The sequence below is a fragment of the Mixophyes fleayi genome, chromosome 3 (assembly GCF_038048845.1).
Source record: "Mixophyes fleayi isolate aMixFle1 chromosome 3, aMixFle1.hap1, whole genome shotgun sequence".
Taxonomy (NCBI): Eukaryota; Metazoa; Chordata; class Amphibia; order Anura; family Limnodynastidae; genus Mixophyes; species Mixophyes fleayi.
Window position 1 is genome coordinate 75,577,794 of NC_134404.1, and position 22,635 is coordinate 75,600,428.

Consider the following 22,635-nt stretch of genomic DNA (forward strand, 5'->3'; position numbering starts at 1 on the left):
GGCCGTAACTAGGGCTGTACGATAGGGGCGACCTCCCAGGGCGCAACTCTGAAGGGGGGCGCAATTTAGGAATATTTTAGGTTAATTTGGTTAAAATTGAGGGCTGGGGGGCAGCATTTATCTTTCTCGCCCCAGGCGCTAGAATTATAAGTTACAGCTCTGCATTGCTCCCTTAATACTACAAATGTAACTGTCTCCTTGTAAAGTGACATCACTCAGACTGCTGGCTTCTTCTATAGTCGGGCTTCACAGCGCGGTTGCCGGAATTGGTGTTTGTCATTTCCTGTTTAAGACGCTATTTCCAAACTGTCTACATTACAGGCATCGAAATTATTTTGTCGCAGACACTTGTGTCGGAAATGTAGACATCGCAGTTATGACTACCACCGTTCAAATACATATACTTGGAGTTGGTCCCACTTTTGCAGAGATAACAGCTTCCACTCTTCTTGGAAGGATTTCCGCAAGATGTTGGAGTGTTTCTGTGGGAATTTGTGCCCATTCATTCTGTAGAGAATTTATGAGGTCAGGCACTGATGTTGGATGAGAAGGCCTGGCTCGAAATCAACGTTCCAGTTTATCCCAAAGGTGTTCAATGGGGTTAAGGTTAGGGCTCTGTGCGAGCCAGTCAACTTCTTCCATACCGAAGTCATCAAACCATGTCTTTGTAGTCCTTGCTTTGTGCACTGGGGTTACAGTCATGTTGGAATAGAAAAAGATCTTCCCCAAACTGTTTCCAGAAAGTTATAAGCATAGCATTCTCCAAAATGACTTGGTATGCTGAAGCATTAAAATTGCCCTTCACTGGAGATAAGGGGGCTAGCCCAAACCCTGAGAAACAGCCCCATACCATTATCCCTTCTCCACCAAACTTCACAGTTGGCATAATGCAGTCAGGCAGGTAACGTTCTCCCGGGATCCACCAAACCCAGACTCGCCCATCTGATTGCCAAACAGAGAAGCAGAGAATCATGCTCCACGGTCCAATGTTGATGTGCTTTACACCAATCCATACCACGCTTGCCATTGGTCTTGGTGATGTGAGACTTACATGTAGCTGCATGGCCATGGAAACCCATTCCACTTAGCTCCAGCTGCACAGTTTCTGTGTTCACATTAATGCCAATGGAACTTCAGAACTCTTCAGCTTTAGAATCAGCAGAGCGTTGGCGACTTTTGCGCACCATGCGCCTTAGCAGTTGTTGACCCTGCTCTGTGATTTTATGTGGTCTTCTGCTTCATCGCTGAGTTGCTGTTGTTCCTAAATGCTTCCACTTTATAATAATATCACTTACAGTTGCAAAGGTGGCATCCTATCACAGTACCCCTCTTGAAGTCACTGAGCTCTTCAGAACGACTCATTTTGTATCGCAAATGTTTGCAAATGGAGACTCCATGGCTAGGTGCTTGATTTTATACACCTCTGGCAACAGGTCTGAATGAAACATGTCAATTCAATAATTAACAGGTGTTGCCAAATACCTATGTCCATATAGTATATGTACATGCTCCTTACATGGTGCGATATATATACATGTTCCTTACATGTTGCAATTTATATATACATGTTCCTTAGATGGTGCAATATATATATATATATATATATATATATATATATATATACATACATGCTTTATACAAGGTGTGATATATACATGCTCCTTACATCCTTACATGGTGCGAAATATATACTTTTCTTTATATATTTTTCTATCTTATGACCCACATGTTGTTTAATGTAGGCAACAAAGGACCAATAAAGAACAAATCAACCAAATTATTTATCGCAGTATAGCCCCTCAAATCTCTTTCTATATAATTTATGTAGTTCACAATCAGCAGACTCAGAAACTAAACCTATTATTGCTTAGACCCTAACGTTCCCTTGAATATATTGTGTAATTTACGTGGATCAGATTTAGTAAAAATGTGTAAAATATTTTAATATTTTAATATTCAATTTTAGTCTGCCAGATTTAAATATTAGCATGTTTTGGGTTACAATAATTTGACCAACTAGGTGGCCAATGTACTGTAATAAATAGAGGAATAGATCAGTCTTAATATTTGGGCCATAATGACAGATTTTATAGCCCCAGCTATAGATTTTCACCTTTTTGCAACTTATGTCAACATCTTGTAAGTGACTCATGGTTTCTCTACTCATTGAACACGCTCTCGGTTGTATGCTGACAGATTATAGATACCATACGTGGATGGGTTATACCTTCAAGACACTGTATGAATTGCTTAGTCTGACGTTTGTGTAACCTGTGCTTGCCTTAATATACCGGGGGGTTAAGCAGTATTGTCATCAAATGCATTAAATAGTTTGAGGATGCCCCAGTACTTGTTAGACGGTGTTCGGGGGCAGCTGTACGATTTGCCTTCTTAGTCAAGTAATTTCTTTTAACAAAATGTTAAGCACAGATGGGACTGTGGCTGTCAGTTCCCCATTATTGTCTGTGCAGCTGTTGGGCCTCAATGCACTGTTTTATGTATTCAGACAGTTACTTAGTGGAGGCGCTCTGAAAGCCTGGGCCAGCCTCTAATCGCCAAATAAAATGGCCATTTGTCTCCTCTTCCTATTGTTTTGTTTTGGTAACACATGTCACAGGCTCAATTACCCAGTTCATTAACAGCTCCCACTGGACATGATGATGGGGAAGTCTTGATAAGGTGGCTGGTTGTGCCGTATAGTGAATAATACACTCTTCCTACAACTGTAAACAAAAGTTTGGGGTGGACCTGAAATTTAATGAGCTAAAAGTTCCACTTCATTCTTCTCCCTCATCCATCCTGGTTGTGTACAATTTACAACCTGTCTTGCACACACACAAAAACCCAGAAAAAAAAAACAAAACCAGCAATTAACAGAAAACAGAACCAAAATGTGCTGAGGGAAAAAAACAAATACATTTACTATATTGAAATCTGTAAGTTTTTTGTTTACAAGATTGCGTCTATGAATTATTTAAGTGGAAAGAGATGAAACCTGCGTTAAACAGTGATGTAAATAGCGATGCAGTCATAAATAAATATAATATTGTGTATTGTGTATTATGTTTGTTGTTTAGGTACAAGTGAAAGACTTTGTTACCTTCCTGGTTTTATAATAGGTGGCTGAGAGCTAAATAAAAATGTTAGTTATTAGCTCTGTGTTTGAATTCCTTTGTGTTGGTTTGTACAGTCTTTAGTTTCACTCTTTTCTTTTGACTTCCTAACTAGTTAACAAATATCAATAGCTCATTAAATATATATGTATAACAATGCCGGATTTTCACAATTTCATGGTTTTTTCGCAGTGAAATAATATTTTCACGGCTGGTCGATTTCCATGAAATTTGTCGCCACCGTGAAAGATAGACAGAACTATGGTTATTTGTGTGGACAGGATCAATGGAGCTTTTCCAAGAGCACTGTGCTCGTTCTCATAACACAGACACTTGCAGCACTGTTCTGCAGCCTCAAGTACAAGGAAGAGAATTGAAGGAGCATCAGACTTTATGTCTTGTCAGTGGGATTCTTTATAAGGCTTTCCTTTCAGATTTGGAGGTAATATATTTGCTGTAATATAGATTATACAGTATTCTAATGAAAGATATAAAAATACCTTTAATTAGAATATCGTATATTTCTTAAACTCTGGTTTTCTCCTCCTCATTAAGCAATTGTGAGGAGGAGGTGGTGGTGGTGTTTGTGTCTATGACACCACCTCCCAGCAGCAGAAATTCTTTTTACATTGATTTAAGAAATTTCTTGACAACAGCTCCCTCGTGCTTAAATCACGATGATCAATGATGTCATATTTTGTTATTAATTAATTATTAATAGGAACAGTTGTGTAGATGGGAACGTTTATCAATATTAACATTGTGTGATGGGATCTGCATTCTACAGGGTGTTTGAGTCACCTATCAATTGAAGTTATTTAAATGCCACCCAGCGCTGACATAAACAAAGTAGACACTAAAAACACTTTAAAAAATAGGCATGTTTAGATACGACCTTATCTTGTGGGTAAAATGCAGTTTTACACCAGCAATGATGATATACATGTCGCTTGAAGGGCACGGGATACTTGTAGTTTTGTGGAACACGGGGTGGGGTTACAGCTCCAGGTGCTAAATGATGTAGAGTAGAGGGTCTTGGATTAACCCCTACTGTGAGCTCATTTCACACCCTCCTCCTCAGACTCCCCCACTCCACCCAAAAAAAAAAAAAGAAACCTTCCATTCCCACCCCCCTTTTTCTACTCCAGTTTTCTTTGTGTATCCTACTCCCTGCCAGGCAGGTGTCAGGGGCCTGAATGCTGGTATAGACTCTGTTAATGGATACCACAGATGGAGCGTGGAAATTGGTAGAAAAGGCTCCAGCCACAGGCCATTTCTCGGGGGCCCCAACAAAGACAAACCAAGTAAGTCAACAAAAAAACCCAAAAACCACAAAGGCTGAGTGTCATCTACTCAGGGCTGGCGAGAGGAGTGATGTCCTGTGCAACATAAGTTCTTGTATTTGGATTCTGACACTCCATCTCTGAACATGGCTTCTGGTATAACTCTTTCTGATTTATATGAATGGGGCTGTACCACTCTGCTGCTGCTTCTGTACTGTACAATGACAATTGTTAAAGGCTTCATGAACCTTTACCACATGGAGAACCCACCTACTGAGTATGTAACAGCGGCACAAGCTGGACTCCACAATCATTGGCTCTCACATTCACAGGCATATTCTGGGTTATATAGACACCTGTATATGACACCAAATTCAACACTGACACTTGACAACTAAATTCTGGGCACCATCACTGCCTTATTATGTATTAAATGTATTACTAGGTTCCTCTCCCTGGTAATGTACAGTACCTCTGTTTGCTGTAGGCAATTTCAGTATCTCTACTTACCTTTGATGCTGTATAGGGTAATATATATATTAAAGATGAGCATTTAAAATGTATTGTGGTCAGGTTATGTCATGACATTGTGGTGTATTGTTGTCTGTCTGCCGTACATAAATGCAAAGTGCTCACAGGAAACAAATTCATATCCATGCAGCTAAGCACACTTGAAGGTGAATAGACACAATACACCCATAATGTTACAGCAATACACATATATTACATTTTTAATTTAAAAATATGTGTGTAAGGTACATTTGACTCCATAAAAGCATTGTTCTGCCTTAGTTTTATTAAATCACAACAGTTAGAGAGTGCTTAGTAATATGCGCTGTACAAACAAATCTCACAGCAAGAAAAACATACAATCAGTGATTGCCAAAGACAAATACTGTCCACAATATGATGAATGATATCATTATATCACAAGGCTGCTGCAACACTGCCAAGGCAGGTTCTTGCAGCAATGCTGCAGAGCATTTCTTTCATAAGGTGCCACACGGCTGTAACCATAGATAATGCAGGCAGTACACTGGTCAACTTAGAAGTAGAGAATGCTTCCAATGGATCCTAGCATGGTTTATTAGAGTGACTGAATAAATAAAGTCAGACATTTCACTTCAAACCAATATTTCATAGAGACACTTAAGGAAGTCCCCACCTTACAACACTAGCGTGTCAGCGCTATCAACCTGAATCTGTGTCAGCAGCTAAAGACCCCTCTCTACATGCTGATGAGACATGTATAATAACACAGGATCTATTGGAAGCATTCTCTGTGTCAACCAGAGCTCTCTAACTTCTGCTTCATCACACTAGTAGCATATTTTCATGCACAGTGTAAAGTGCCCTCTACAGTGAAGAAAGGGAATTCTACTATAAGTACATATTATAGACCCTACAGATTGTGAGCTTGCAAGCACATCCCTCTTACCTTTCGGTCTGTTTGCTAATTTCTAGGGGTAGATTTACTAAAACGTCTAAAAAGTAATGTGGAGTTGTTGCCCATAGCAACCAATACAATTCTAAGTAAATAATAGCTAGAGTCTGACTGGTTGCTATGGGCAACACCTCCGCTTTTTATTTTTAGAAGTTGAAGTAAATCTACCCCTAGAATTGTTTTATCGCTTATTATTATTATTATTATTATTATTATTATTATTATTAGTTATTATAATCTTGTTTCTTAAAAATTATTTCTAAGCATATCCTATTTACTTTAAGGTATTTATATAAAGTACATTTACTCATTTGACCTGAACAAAGATTGAACCAAATAAAACTTTTTAAAATTTATTTTAGCACTTTAATCTATTGCTACTATAGTGTTGTGGGCAATGTTTATGCTCAAGCTATACATAAAATAGCAACAGATTTAATAAAGGGCTACTAATAACATTTTTATATATGTATTTAATAGTCATCTTTTAAATTGACTACAGTTGAGATAAGAATTTGATCACGAGGATACTTTTTTTCCTACCTGTTTTAAGCCATTTTGTATTTTTTTTTTGTAAAGAAAACAGGCTTAAAATGTGCTTAGATTTCTAAGGATATTCATGTTTTAATGCAGCTCAGGTAATTGGTAGTGGTTTCCTATGAACCGATTATTTTTTAATATAATCTAAACTATGTAGAAATGATCCTTTTAGATTAATCTCAGAATAAAACGGGAGTGCAATTACTAAAGTCCATCACAGGTTTACACCAAATGACTTGGCTTCCTACTCCCACTACAGAAAGCCCTGATTCCCTGTAGCAAGCGGTTGGTAACATTTTGCTTTTAAGAATCTGATTGAGAATAGGGATTTTGTTAACAATGAGATCAAGGACAGGAAAGTTATCTAAAGCCAGGCTGGCTGGATTACAAAGTCCTGCCTTTTAGGGATAAGTGGCAGCATCGGCCTGGCTGTGAAGTTTAATTAAAAGAGGTTTCAGAATTAGTCTTCTTCCATGTCCCATAACTACTTGTGACCTAGGCTGCAGCCCCAGGAAATGTTTATGTGCACAGCGCTGCAACCCAGTGTCATAAGACATTGGTCACATGGGCTGCTATAATTGAATGCATCCCTGCCAGGGTAAGAATAGATGGAGCTAAGCCTGAAAGAACTCATTTTATGATAAAAGGGATTGTATACCCCCATCAAGGGAACTCCGATCAGACCTAGCTGTGCAGTTATTTAAATGATAATAATATAGTTGTGTTTATACTGGACCATTTATATAAATATAAGTTTTCATTAATTTTACAAAAGGTATTATTCTTATTATTATTAGTTTTTATTCAACAGTCTCAGTAAGAAGACATTGACTATTAATACAGCTGAACAAGTTAATGGCTCCTAGCTTGGTAGAAAGTATAATTCAGCTGTGATGTATCTTACGGCATTATAGAATCCAATGACTAAGAAAAAAAATGGTCCCTGGTTGGGATAAGCAGTGATGTAGTACAATCAGTTAGGGTTAGGGCACATTGGAGTGATGAATTATAGCTCTGTGTATTGAAGAACAAGCACAGGCCAAATTTCATCCCCAGTGCCTATTTAAATGCACACAGCCAGATACTATGATGTTATACTTTCTCCACTGGGCTTTACTACAAAGTTCCTGTTTGTTTTGTAAGGCTGGGCATAAGAACAGTCCAGATTCAGCTAATAAGGCAGCGTTCTTTCCCATGGTCTGGAAAAAACAAGCTTGATAGATGACAGTGTTTATCTTACGACATGTTATCATTGGAGCAAAGAACATTAAGGGTCTCAGAAGTGTTTGATTGAGAAAATGCCGTTCTTGTCTATCTCCTCATCTAACATCACCATGAACAATGTCTATAGTTGAAAACACAGATTTAACCAACGACTTTGTTTTGGATTATATGCTGCTGCCGTTCTGCATCAATGTCATTTCTGTATACCTTGACACAGCTAAGAATTTCAGGTTCACAATAGTGTATTCTGTATCTTTCAGCTCCTTCATCTCCCCAATCTGAAGAAGGTTCCGATATTGACTCCGAACCAGACCTCCCCCTGAAGAGGAAGCAGCGTAGGAGCAGAACCACATTTACCGCTGAACAACTGGAGGAACTGGAGAGAGCATTCGAGAGAACTCATTATCCAGATATTTACACTCGTGAGGAACTAGCTCAGAGAGCTAAGCTGACTGAGGCACGAGTGCAGGTACCTAACAAACGTCTGTCCATTAAGTCCAGAGTCACTCAGAAATAGATTGTATACAGGCAAATACATTTCTCCAAAATAACCACTCCATGTACATGGTATTTCTACTCTAAAAAACCAAATATGTACAATATATATACATGAAAATGCACAATCAGTTCTACTGTACTTCTATGTCTTCAGTCAGGTTTGATTGTCCAGTTTATTCTAATACCAGCTATATTCTGGTTTCTGAATGAGAACTGGGGTCTAGATGATTATAAGGTGCACGTGATGTATGTAGACATCACTCTTCACACTTACCTCTTACCCACATGTTTCAATCTATAGGAATGATTAAACAGTGCAGGGCTCAATAGGGACACAATTATCATATTAACAGAAGTACTACATGTTGTGTTTCGAAAAGCATTTATTTTTGTAAGTTGATGACCCTTACCAGGCAAACGCAGGAGCCTTTTTGCAGCTGTTATAATGTGTCTTTAACCCTCTGACTTCACAACATTCCTTATGGCTTCCTCAGATCCCTAGGGACTCATAACCTGTCACACTATTACCATGATCTACAGCCTAACAAATTCCCCTGAACATCTAACATATGGGTCTTTAACTTAGCACAGCATGAAGCGGCATATCACTGTCAGTCAGGACCCCTTTGCTGCTGAAGAGGTGCACAGTACATCACATTACAGCAGCAGTAAAGCGGTTAAACTGCTGCGGAGTTTGTAAGACTCTGTGATATTCTAGTTGACGCTTTTTATTAAAGGGACGACCGCAGCCTCCTGAGACCAGTGAATATGAGATGTTTTTTTTCCATAAACCTAGTAACCGCCAACACTGCTTCAGTCCATTGCTAAACACATAGGAGCTATCCAAATATCGCACCATATTATGTTCTCAGGCATGACATTTCATGTGTGAAAGGAAGAACTGCGTTTATTGTTATATATTTTAAGTGTCTTCAGTATCTCCTGGGAAACGACTCTATAATATACCAGCAAAGGTGATTGATGCTGACAAAACCACCTAATGTCCTGGCTAGTCACATATATAAATAATACAAGTTGTACATACAGGTATGGGGTACACGGGACTTAACATTAAATATACTAAATTACATAAGAAAATGACAACTATCTTTCCAAACACTATCCCCAGCATTCTCCTTTTTATTAAATTGTTTAGCAGGATTTCTTGCGGGGACCATAGAGGGAACACTCAGCGATCTTCTTATGAGATAGCAATTCTTTACTTTTCTCTTTTTGGAACTTTCTGGATAACGTTTTTCCAGAATCCTGGCGTTGAGAGAGGGAGGTCAGAACCCAAACCACAACACAATCTGCCCTTGCACAGTACAGTCTGTTATCCCCACAATATTTATTGAGGTTCAAACATTATTGTAATTTGTTTTAATGTTGATGAAACCTCAAAGTGTACATGAAGGATTTTGGATAATGATGAAATCCCAGTTGTTTTCATTTGTGAATTACAATGCTGTATGGCCATGTTAAATGGTACAACTAATGGTGCAACTTAATTGTCTTGCAAGGGAATGATAAACATTTTACACATATTTTTCATTTGTGTATTCACATGCTAACCTATTTTCTCAGTTAATAAATCTCCGGGTTCAAATTTCAACATTAATTGGTGTCATTTTTAAGGACACTATATAATTTTTGCCTAACTTCGGTGTGATGCTTTGCAACTTCTGTCTTATCTGTGTCTGTTACCTTAAATTGTATCCATAGCCTATCTATAGTGGAGGCAGCCATATTGTGAGCTCAGCCAATATTCATGATAAAGAAGCCTTTCAATTCACTAGAAATTAGTGCCTTTCCAGAGGTGTAAATGCCTCTAGGATGTCACTAGCTTTTATTGAATTGGTATGTTGAATATTGGTCCAGCCAAGGCTTGGCCAACCTATCGCTCTCCAGGTGTTTTTAAACAACAAATCCCAGCATGCCCTCCCAGCTATTGGCTGTCTATCTATTGGCAAAGCATGCTGGGGCTTGTAGTTTCACAACACCTAGCAAACCACAGGTTGGTCAGGCCTGGTCAAGCCTATAAAATTGCTGCTTCCACATTGAGTAGGCGACGAGGAAATGCGACTCCCATGGGTATGTAGTTACATTGTCATTTAACTGGTGTAAACAATTATCTTCCAGGTGTGGTTTAGTAACCGCCGTGCAAGATGGAGGAAGCAAGCAGGAGCCAATCAGTTAATGGCCTTTAACCACCTGATTCCTGGGGCTTTTCCACCTGCAGGGATGTCTGCTTTGTCAGGCTACCAGTTATCAGAGACATCCTACCAACCTACTTCTATACCACAAGGTAAATGCACACGTACCACAGTAAGCCATGTGTCATCTGTTTTGCTAGTTCAATCTAAGAGCACTAAATCCAATATGGTCTAGTTATAAAACGTTAAGCTATTTGCTGTGGGGACATTTCATGAATTCAATACATATTGGACCTCATTTAGAGTCGGACGCAAAGTCCGTGTAAGGAGTGTAGAAGTGGGAGTGTGCCGCAGCTTGGTAGGGTATTATGAGTTGTAAGCAAATCCCAGTTGCATCCCACTCGTAATACCCTATCGAGCTGCGAGCAGTTCCTGCAGCTAGCTAACGCTTGCGCCACCTAATTCCTGCCGCACAGCTTTAGCCCTGTTTTGACGTGTGTTCCGTCTGCGCCTCACTGCGACTAGGATGTATTTACATGGTCACGCCTTCACAATTCCGCGTTCCTCCCATTCTATCGCAGTGAGTCGCAAGCTGTCGCAAGTGTTAATTGCGTCCAAGATGCAGGCGGATATGGTGCTTTCTGCACATATGTGGTAGTGTTTTTTGGTTAGATGCGCCTAAATTGGACTTTGCGTCCGACTCTAAATGAGGTCCATTATTAGCAACAAAGTAAACACATAGCGTTTTAATCCTGAAAACTGTGTAACCCTCATGTCCAAGCTTATTTGTCTGTACACATGTTAAAAAAAGAATATTCTGAATTTTTTTTTTGTTTCTTTTTCCAGCTGTATCTGATCCATGCAGCACGGTCCACAGGCCCCAACCTCTCCCTCCGAGCAGTGTTCACCAGAGCAGCCTTCCTCCCAACCCGGAGAACAGCTCGGCCTACTGCCTGCCAAGCGGCCGGCATGGATTTTCCAGCTACACAGACAGCTTTGTACCCTCATCCGGGCCTTCCAACCCTATGAACCCCACCATTGGCAATGGCCTTTCACCTCAGGTCAGTGGAGTGTTTTCATTCCTTTAGCTGAGTGCCAGAACCGAACAGGCTGAGCTCCTCAGGCAAGAAGGAAAGAAATTGCCAAATTCGAACCATAAAGCGTTCTTTATATGAGCCACATGATTCTGTTTTGCAAATTTCCTTCCCTTTTTTTCTCCTCCACCCCCGCACTGGCTACTTCAAAAGCTGTGGCTGGTAGGCTGTCTTTTAAGTGTTTTTCTTTCCCCCCCCAAAATAATGTAGACCTGGAGTTAAAAGTGACAGTGGCCACAAGGCAAAGAGTCTGGAGGAACTGTACGGCAAAGATCACGATTTTCAAAACACGACACAAATTCAACACAAATGTACAACTCTAAGTTATTTACACTGCATTGTAGAAAGAGTTTCCAGTATCTCTCACTCACATGTATTTTATAGGAAACTTCTCAATAGAGCAACTGTATGAGTGATTGTCTAATAATTAATGCATCTTATGACAAATATTGGCCGTTATGACATATCTGAAAGGGCTTACCTGGGAGATGCTGGTTAATTTCAATCCATGGTAAGACATGTAAAAAAACTAAAATTAAAAATTATAATATATAATATTCACATATAAAGCTGTTCATTGAAGGATACTGCATTCACCCTGGCAGTCTGCGATCAACAATACATAGCTTGCTCCATGCTGCATAGGAAATGTCCATACAATGATTAAAAACACTTTCAATGTATATTTACATACCGAAATAAATAGTTGTGAATTTAATTAGTGTCTCTTTTATATCAAGTATTTTAGGGTTAGTGGTCCTTTAAAACAGAAAAAACCCCCACCAGCATCAATAAGTTAGAAATATGCTGGCACATTGACAATATATGTGCTTTTCATAGCAATAATTATACTGTTAATTTTCATTCAGAAGAGTTTGGGTGGTGTACTTGGGAATTCCAGTAAAATAAATTGACTTGGTAATTGAGTGTCAAAAGGTTGGTTGAATTTACTACGGTCCACATCTGCCTGAGGTTGGCTTGACATTGTTAATGTGTGTCTAAACAGAGGGATTTTTATTATATCAGAGGGACTAATATTCAGGTGTCTAATAGTTTCACTGAACGGCATGCAATCTATAATTAAAATCAGGCTTCTTTGTGGGGCTAAGTGGGGGCAGCTTCACAGCTATGAATCCTCCCCAAACACATCTTCCTCTCGGCAGTGAGAGGAAACAGAAGGATATTGAGAATGACATAAATGAAAAGTGAAAAGACAATTATACCCAATTACACACTCATCAGCCTGGCTCTAGCACTGAGAGGGCATCTTAATAGGCAGAAAATGAGATTTTAATGGCACAAAGGGGAGCAGAAATAACGACTTACGTCTCTTCCCTCTCCTCTACGTGAGGTTAGCATCTTGAGACGGCCACAGCCACTCTCTGCTAGACAGCGATAAATCTGTGAAAATATAAAGTTCAAAGACTTGAGAGTTAAAAAGGGTGCACAGTAAAATGCAATGGAATAAACATTACTGCCTCTGGGCAAAATAACTCATAAAACCTCCCTTTTCTAACAGTAAGTGTAATTAAGTTTCAGTGCTTTCTACTGCATATTAGCAAGAAGCCCAAACTTTCTGGCTTTTAGTACACAGTGGGAGTGAATGACTTTAAAATTGAACAATCTTCTTATTTATGTTACGGTATCACATAAAACAAGGCAGCAGAAACGGGGCTTTATTTATTAATGAATGATGCTGGCTGAACACAAGTGATTTACATAGAAAATGTAGTGAAACAAGAGTCTCTCATTTTACTATAACATGTAGACATGGAACAGTGCACAGGACCCCACAGCCCAATTTGGGTAGGAGTCTGCTGATGCCTTTTTTCGCATCCCCCCCCTGCTCTGGGACAGGGGAGGGCTCTTCTGAGTATGCATGGCACTGCACATACGCCTCTTTTTGAGAACAGGAGCGGGGAGAGCAGGGGGCTCGGATGGGGAGGGGGGAGGGGGCAGACAGTGCCGTGACACCCTCACCTCTGGGCCCAATAGCCCCCCCCCCTATTGTTACAGCTTTTGATAACATATTTATTTACACTTTGAAGCCTTAAAGGCAATGCAACAGACACGGATGTTGAACGTACGGTAACATCTATGTGCATATACGTATAAAAGCTTAAGAAATATTGCGTACAGAGTTTTTTTCTAATGACATTCTCAAATAACTCCAGATTTTCTGGAAATTCTCATCATGAGACTTAGCCTTGGTTTTATGAACTGGCTTCCTATATAGGAGTACAGATAAGGTATTTTGCTTTATTTAAACATTTTTAATTGTGTTGGATGTGCAGATTCTGGTAAATTTCAAGTGTGCTGTGTAATACCATAGTATATACAGTAATGCAAGCAAATAGCAGAAAAGAGACCTGGGGCCTGATTCCTTAAGGAACTTAAATTAAGAAGTTTCCTATTTCAGTCTCCTGGACAAAACCATGTTACAGTGCAAGGGGTGAAAATTAGCATTCTGTTTTGCACATAAGTTAAATACTGACTGTTTTTTTTATGTAGCACACAAATATCAACTTTAAATTTCAGTGTACAAATAAGCTATCAAGTATTTGTGTGTTACATGAAAAAACAGTCAGTATTTAACTTATGTGCAAAACAAAAAATGAATTTTCACCCCTTGCATTGTAACATGGTTTTGTCCAGGAGACTTAAATAAGAAACTTCTTAATTTAAATACCTTAATGAATCAGGCCCCTGGTTATTAGAGCTTACAATCTAATCATTGACTTGATTCAGGCTCAGTATTAAAACAATGTTCTTTGCCTTATTTATTTCTGCTAGAAGTTCATATATTTAAAATGGTATAACCTATGTTCCACTCCTGTGGTTATTTAGTTGCAATACAATAACTCATTTCTTAGAAACATTTGCAATATACAAGAGAACCCTGAAGAAAGGTAATATAATAAGAAGTATAAGTAACATAAATTAATACTGTCTCTTAATGTGGTCTTGCACTGTATTAATAAACTATAACAGAACCATAACTCACAACATACACTTCCTTACTGTTGTATCACCTCATTTATGAATTATTGTAGACAGCTAATGATTTACTGTAGTCCATTGACACCTATTTCTGTGGGCCCGACTGTCTCCTCCTAATGTCTATGACATATCATGATCCATTCAGTAAAGTGCACACACTGTTTCAGAGAGACGTATTAAATCCTATTATCATTCCAAGCTAATGCAGTCACATACATGCCTATAAATTTAGCAAACTTGGCCCAAGATGTATAGAAATGAAAAATGTTGTATATTGCTAGACCAACTATGCTAGTGTATATGTCATCGATGTTGCAATGCAAGAGGTGCAAATAAATAAATTTTTTGATATGCAGGGAACATATTGACTGCTTTTGAATGTAGCACACAAATACCGGACAGCATTAATTTTCCACTGCAATTAGTAGTTGAGCTAGGACATGCCCAGTTCCAACCGCAAAAATCTGTCCGCACCTTTTAAATTTGACCCCCTGCAGTGCAACATGGTTTTGCCAAGATGCAAATTTATTCCTGTTTATGCTTTGTTCATTACTCTAAGTGAAGCCCTATATGTGGATTAGAGACAAATGTCTGCCACTGCATGAATTCATATGTCCGTGAGGTCAGATCCTAGTCTATTAATAAGGCTGCATTTTTATGAGTTTTGGTTGAGCTGAGAAAATGGCTCCCTCCACTGTGTGTGAGTGACAGATCCATCCATATAATATTTCTGTATACAGTCTTCAAGCTACATCAAATATACTGCCAGTTCCATTATTGAACCATATAACTGCAATATAACAGATTTTACATCTAGCAGTGTGGTATTGGGACTTCCCACACACACGTTTGTTAAAGACTGAATTTAAAATGAATGAGCTTAGCTGTAGAAATCCCATAGAGGTGTGTGCCAGATTAAACACACATGATGGAGATGTCCATATAAAAGTATGAGGGATAGAATCTGCCATCAGTTGATTCATGCCCGTGTGAACACGGCTGAGGAATTCACAGTCATTCTGCGCAGCGGGAATAGCACAGAGCAGGTGGCACCATTTTTCTTAGAACTGGGAGATCTGGCCCGCATCTGTTTCACATCACAATAGAGCAATGCTCTGGACATCTTCAGGACAACGTGTCCGGCTTCCTGTGGAGAAAGCTTCTGTAAATTACACGCTACACATGTGTCAAATATGAACAGTTAATGTTAACTCCTCTAGTGCTGGAGACAACCCAGAAAAGATAGGACGAATGGAATTTACCTGAGAAAAATTCCAAACAGAGGAGTATAAATCTGCAGCCATGGCTCACACACAGTACAGTAGAAGCGGCCATTTTGTAGGGTGAACCAACATGAGGATCCGGCCTTCATTGTACCTCAGTTATGTCACTGGTGATTTGATCGCCTGCGCTCAAAATGGCTGCTCTCACTGTGTGTAGATGATGGGTGCACTTTATAGTGAAATCACATTTCCATTATAAGTAACTGGATATTGAGATAGACTGACATGTTTTTCTTTTACTTATAGTCCATTATATTGATTGGTCTCCTGACAAGAACAATTACTGTAAAGGAATGGAAAATTAAATTATGTAATAAAAACTATTGGAATAATGGCTTCTTGCTAATTAAACAAGAAGTAATTGATCTGTATCTCGGAATACATATTAGTTGCTTGTTTTGCATTGTGGAGTTGTTTTCACAATGTGGCTATTGTCATTGCATGGGATATTATTTTTATGTGAGTCAGTTTTTTTTCTAAGCTTAGTGATCTGGGGCCTGATTCATTAATGATCTTAAATGAAGATGATCCTTATTTCAGTCTTCTGGACAAAACCATGTTACAATGCAAGGGGTGCAAATTAGTATTCTGTTTTGCACATAAGTTAAATACTGACTGTTTTTTCATGTAGCACACAAATACTTGTTAGCTTATTTGTACACTGAAATTTAAAGTTGATATTTGTGTGCTACATGAAAAAACAGTCAGTATTTAACTTATGTGCAAAACAGAATACTAATTTGCACCCCTTGCATTGTAACATGGTTTTGTCCAGGAGACTTAAATAAGAAGTTTCTTAAGTTAAGATCCTTAATGAATCAGGCCCCTGGAAATTATATTGTTACAACTGAATTTGTCAGGAAAACTCCTTTGTGCAGCTTTTACTGTGCAGCCTATTCTCCCTGCTGCCATTTAAGGTGGATGTCTCCTTAGATTAAGCTTTTAACTGTTCAATTTCCATGGGACTTAGCTAAGAGGGAACATTGCTGATAACTGGAGCTATGAAAGTTCAAGAAGCAGGAGAGATGTGTTGGGATATTATTTGCTGTGCAATGGGATCCTTATTAGATTACGCAAGTCTTCAGGAAAAAATATACACTATTCATTCTTCCCCAGTTACGGATGCTGGCAATTCTAAACCAGGCAGACAGCTTTTAAGTGTGTGAGAGATTTTCACAAAGGTCTGCCTCTGCAAACACTGATGCGGGCTCTTTCACCAAGAACACAAGAGCTTGTCTGGAACAGGAAACAAAACTAAGTAGATACTCACTAGTTTAGTGAAAGGGATTAGACCGAGGTGACCGTGCCCTTCCCTTAGTTCTGTGTTCAGTTGAAGAGGTCAAGGCACAAAAAAATACAGGGGTCCTCAAGCCTGAGGCTACTTCCCTTTTTAGCTTCCAAACAGACATAAGCAGGAAAATCAAATTATTGGGATGTTAATTCAATGCAGGTAGATTCACGGAACACTAGAGTTCAACTGATGCAGAGAGGCCCACTCTAAACTCATGACTTGTACTCTTTTCTGCTAGAGTACTTCATTTACCCAATAGTTTAAGAGGAAATCTTCTATCCTTTTACTATATCTTTCTTTGACCTGATTTATTTTTTGCTTTGCACAAATCTCATTGATTTGTTCTTTTTTCTTGTCACTATTTATTTAGTGCTTAAAACTCCCTCTACATTGTGTATGTACTTACAGGGAACTGAATGTCTACAAAAATTAAATTTGAACTATTAATATATACATGAACCATGGCAGGAATATGTGAAAATAAAGTTTTGCTCTCAGAATTCATGCAGTACCAATTCATTCCAGTTCTCACTGAGATGACTATTAATAACAAATGTAAATTTGCCACAGCGCTTGATTAGAAGAAAGAAATTTTAAATTAAAGAAGATGTGCATGAATGTGGTGGGTATAGTGCAAAGGTAACAAAATACAGTTTCATAACAAAACAGTATGCTTCCCGGCCAGAAGTGTAGAATTGTGATAAGCACAAAGTATACTGTTGTAATTAAACTGTAATTAAAATTCATGCCCATCTTCATTAGATACTAATCAAGCACTGGGGAAATTATACATTTGTTATTGTCTATTCCTTTGGAGGATAAGGGGCCTCCTCTAGATCTCCTCCAATTGGCAGCTCTTATTATTACCATTTATAGGGAGTGCAGATTAAGACACCCCCTCAAGATGGCTAATAATGTTTAGTCCCTGGTGTCAGAATTATCGTGGGAGGAGCTATGCCAAGGAACGTCCCACTCTCCATTCATTCTGCCTATTTGTTCTCTCTGCGCTTTGCACGCAGCTCAGTCTTTCTGGTCCTACAACAATCAGAAACTATATGTCTGCAACTGTTATTATTTATTTTATATCGTAATACATCAGTCATGCTAATAAATGTATAAACCCAGTGTCTTCTGATTCTATCGCTTCAGTACTTATTGCAAAAACCTGAAAATTATAAGGAAAAATACTGTCATTAATGACGGATGCTAGAAGTCACCTTTGATTTTGGTAACCTGTAGGAAAGCTCTGGACCTACAGTCTTGTGCTTTTTAAAATGAACTTGATAACTTCCAATAGGAATATATATATATATATATATATATATATATATATATATATATATATAGGGGCTGCATTACCCCATATATAATATGTACTGTATGGGGAAATTTAAAACACACTTACCCTGGTCGACCTAAATTCTAAATTAGTTTTGATTCCTGGTCCACATGGAAGCAAAGTGACTTGTCCGTGGCCAGAAGAATATAACACTGGGTTTTAAACTGGGACCTTCAGCAAGTCTCTTAGTGTCATTATTAACTAATGCATTTAACTAACAATCGACTCCTGTGAATTGGACCACTACGTATAGGGAGACAGTATATATGTGTAATGTATATGTGTATATATATGCAGTGTAATATTCAGTACAATTCTGAGGTTAGAACACCAGTGTCCCATACATTCTAACCTTCTAGTCTGAAATATCAATATTCAACCAGAATTCCATTAACTGTGTATATTGCCAGCAAAGTAAATAATGAAGACAATATAGGTGTAATGCATACCATTGGCTAAACATGTTTTACTTTCCTATAGGTAATGGGTCTCCTGACTAACCACGGTGGAGTGCCTCATCAACCTCAGTCTGACTATGCCTTATCTCCATTAACTGGAGGTCTTGAACCCACCACTGCTGTATCAGCCAGCTGCAGCCAGAGAATAGAACACATGAAGAGCTTGGATAGTCTTTCAACATCCCAGTCATACTGCCCTCCAACCTATAGCACATCAGGATACAGCATGGATCCTGTAACGGGATATCAGTATAGCCAGTATGGACAGAGTGAGTATATTTAATTCATCGGTGTTATATATTCAGAGATTTATACTGCATATATATTAATTATCAGAAGCTGAAAGTTCATAGCAATCTTCCACATCACACTGGAAGGTCACAGGTTATCTTCTAAGCTTGACTACAGTTTAACTATTCCCATTGAAGCAGGCGGCTCTTTCCACATGCAGTGAGTTGACTTTTTATCAGATAAAGCAGAAAACAAGAAACATTGTGGCTTCCAACAGAAGGTTGATGACTCTCTCTTTCTCACTGAGTCTCTTTTGTCTCCGGTGCTCGTTGATTGTTCTCTGAAAAACATCTGTTGCATAATTATTTGCTTAAGTGATGTCAAGGACATCTTGAGGTGATTACGTGCCGAGACATGAGACCTGACCGCCATTAGGTAAAACAGAAGGTTTTGCCCGACATGCAATAACCACGGGCATGCCCCGTATTAAAAACACATGTCTTTAATCAAGTCAGTTCAAGAGTCATTATCGTATATGATCACAGATTCTGATGGGTTTGTCAAACTTGTCCCAGGAATAAAAATATTAGCCATATTCTTTGATATCCCAGTATTACATATGACAGTGTCAACCTATGGTTCAGGCCGGCTTTTGAAGTGAATTGGTCTTAACTATTCTAAATATCTCTCTCTTTCCTACAGGTGCCTTTCATTATCTGAAGCCAGATATCGCATAGAGAGACTGTGGCTCTGACGGCGTTATACCCGGAAGTTTAGACAGGATGGATACTCTCATCAATTAGTAGCCCCAACTGGAGCTTGACTGCAAGACAAACAATTAGACAATAATTACTTCTTCGTTTACGAAAGTGAAGTGGATGATGGGAAATACTACCATCCAGATGGCCGTTTGGGGTAACATTGGGCATCCTGTGTTTCTGTTGGAAGGACTTATCTGGCTCTTGAGACTGAAAAGTATTCAAAGGGTACAACTCAACAGAGCTCTGGCTTATAAGTCACAGGTTTTCCCGGCTTTCACAAAGTGGCTCAACACAATCCAGGTCAAAGAGTAGGCAAAGAGCATGACAAGAGTAAATCGGTAGAGACTCTAATTTACCTTCTACCCCTGGTCAATAGTAATGTGACAAATATTCAGGAGAAGCCTTTTCCGCGTTGCTCATGACCACACAACGGAACAGGGAAGACATGGAATTCTGTGCCAATCAGGACCCGGTCATGTTGAAATGTTGTCGTTGTTTGGCTTGATTTGACTGTATAGATCACATTCCAGTTCTTCTTGTTACAACCTCTGGTGGGATCTTCCACTTGTTATTTAAGGTTAACATAAATTGACAAACAATGAATAATGTTTATAAAGACTTTATTAGGATTAACACCCAGCATTTAAGAACTGGCAGATACATTTGGCGTGAGAAATAAATATCTGACAGGGGGACACCAAGCGCCAATTTCTGACTGAACGATATTGATTTCATGGCTGTCAATCAACGTGCAATACCATACCTCACTTTAAGATCCCTGTCACGTCTTACTAATACAGTGGAATTGTATTTTTCTGCAAGTATTTTTAATTTTTAAAGAATTTTCTTGAGCTTGGTTTCACACTTTTCTACATGAGAAGGCCACGGTTTCTATTTTCTAGTACAGTTAAAAGGCACTCCACCATTATGTCTGTTGTGTGTTCGCTAAACTGGAGGTAGGCAGTCTGTTGTCTGCCAGCTGTTGTTCAAATTGAAGACCCAGCAAACTGTGCCAGGAAATGGCAGGTGGGTCATGATGGGGCTTGCAATTCAGGAGTAGCTGGCAAGCCACAGGCGGCTTAAGTCTTTTCTAAATTATCCTTAAAGGATTGTGTGAGGACATGTTGGGAGTTTAGACAGTTGTCATGTGGGATTGCAAATAAATGGTACTATTGGGCAACTTTCTGCACTCCAGGTATTGTTGATCACTCTGAATAATTGGAGTTGTAATTCAACATTTCATATTCTGTAGTTTTAGCCAGATAAAGCATTACAATACAAATGGCTGTTTTCTTTCTTTAAAATTAACCCTTTGCTAGCACACAGTGGAGGCAGCCATTTGTGGGCGGAGCCAATTCACTAGGAACTAGTGATATCATTCACTAGGAACTAGTGATATCACTGCTATGTGCATGCAATGGGTGCACTTTCAAGGAAGAAAAAGGTGCAAAAAAATGGAGTTGCCTGTGAACCACTTTCATTGCTAAATGGGTATGCAATAAAAAGGGTTACAAATTGTCTTATAATGAAAATGTAAAAATTATGTTGGGGGTCGATAAATTAGACTTATTTATTTCTGCGTTTCTTGGACAAGCAAAGCGAGGTAGAGCACAAAATACATTCCTTAAAGAATGATGGGTAATTAATTAGGGGTCTAGATAGGATAAGGTTAGTGCTGAGATCACACTTTCGTCTTAGAGGTGATGGAAGAAGTTACATTTTATCTGTGTGTAGTCGGTATTACCGACAACAGATGCTGCAATATGTTTCATGTAAAAAAAAGTGCAGTAAATATTTACTATTTATAATAAACCATTATAAATATTTGTGATGCAAACTTGTTTTTATTTTATATCTCTATTGCTGTAATGTAAAGATGTTTAAAATATATGGGGGTAAATGTATCAAACGCTGCTTTGTGTGGCGGACTTCACAACAAATTCTGTGCGGTTTAGTGCTCCAAACTGTTGCATTTACTATAGGGTGGTTTGAGGGTTGAATATAAAACCGCTAGTTTTAAAACACCTAAACCACTGGCGGTTTACTCAAAACCACCAGAAAGAAAGAGCTTATTTTAATTTCTGCTTCTGATAGGCTAGTTAGCGCAAACATGCTGCTTGAGCTATCTTGCCATCGTAACATAAAAGGAGGCATCAGTGACATTCATTATTAGAGCAACATTATTTATTGATTATCGGGACAAAACTAATGAATAATTAACTTATGGGGTAATTTTGATTGTTCATTATATTAAGAGGCAATAATATTTGATTTCTAATGGGGCAATAATTATTTATGGTGGGGCAACATTTAATATTTCATGATGGGTGTACCATTTATATTGCACCCATGTCGCACTATAAATACCACTATATGGCACTTGTAGTGCCAAGTGCCATATAATTATTGCAACCCTTGACAATCAACTATTATTGCCCCCAGTGGTCAAAATGGAAATTTAGACATGGCGGAATGGAAAATGTAAGTCAATGGAATTTGGTAGTTTGACAATGAAGGCAGTAGGAGAAGTGGCGGTATGACATACCACCGTATACCAACCCACCTCGACCACTGTTTGCCCCTTAATATAATTATATACAGTGATCAAAGTGTAAATTTAGAAGCGGAGCTATGGAAAATGCAAGTGAATGGAATTTGATAGTTTTACAATGAAAGCAGTAAAATAAGTGGCAGTATGACATACCGTATACCGGCCCGCTTCAACCACTGATTATATATTCATATTGATCTAATGAACAATAAAAATTGCCCCCATATGTTAATTATTAATTTATTTTGCCCCCATAAAAATTAGTCAATGGTGCTCCCTCTTATGTTATGAATGGCAATATATCTCAAACAGCATGCAGTATCAGCAAACTCTCACAACCACCTGTTTTGCTTGCCGTGTTTTGTGAAACTT

General features: G+C 38.6%; 1 protein-coding gene across 2 annotated transcripts in view; it reads left to right on the forward strand.

The window, feature by feature from the left end:
• Positions 1–21,536, forward strand: part of PAX3 (paired box 3) — a 68,497-nt gene extending 46,961 nt beyond the window's left edge. For both annotated transcript variants that reach the window (XM_075201866.1, XM_075201867.1), the window contains exons 5-9: positions 7,865–8,073; positions 10,242–10,407; positions 11,102–11,316; positions 18,743–18,989; positions 19,654–21,536. In XM_075201866.1, coding sequence (XP_075057967.1) covers positions 7,865–8,073; positions 10,242–10,407; positions 11,102–11,316; positions 18,743–18,989; positions 19,654–19,688 — 872 coding nt within the window. In that variant the 3' untranslated portion in view covers positions 19,689–21,536. The remainder of the gene's footprint in view (positions 1–7,864; positions 8,074–10,241; positions 10,408–11,101; positions 11,317–18,742; positions 18,990–19,653) is intronic.
• Positions 21,537–22,635: the final 1,099 nt, after the last annotated feature.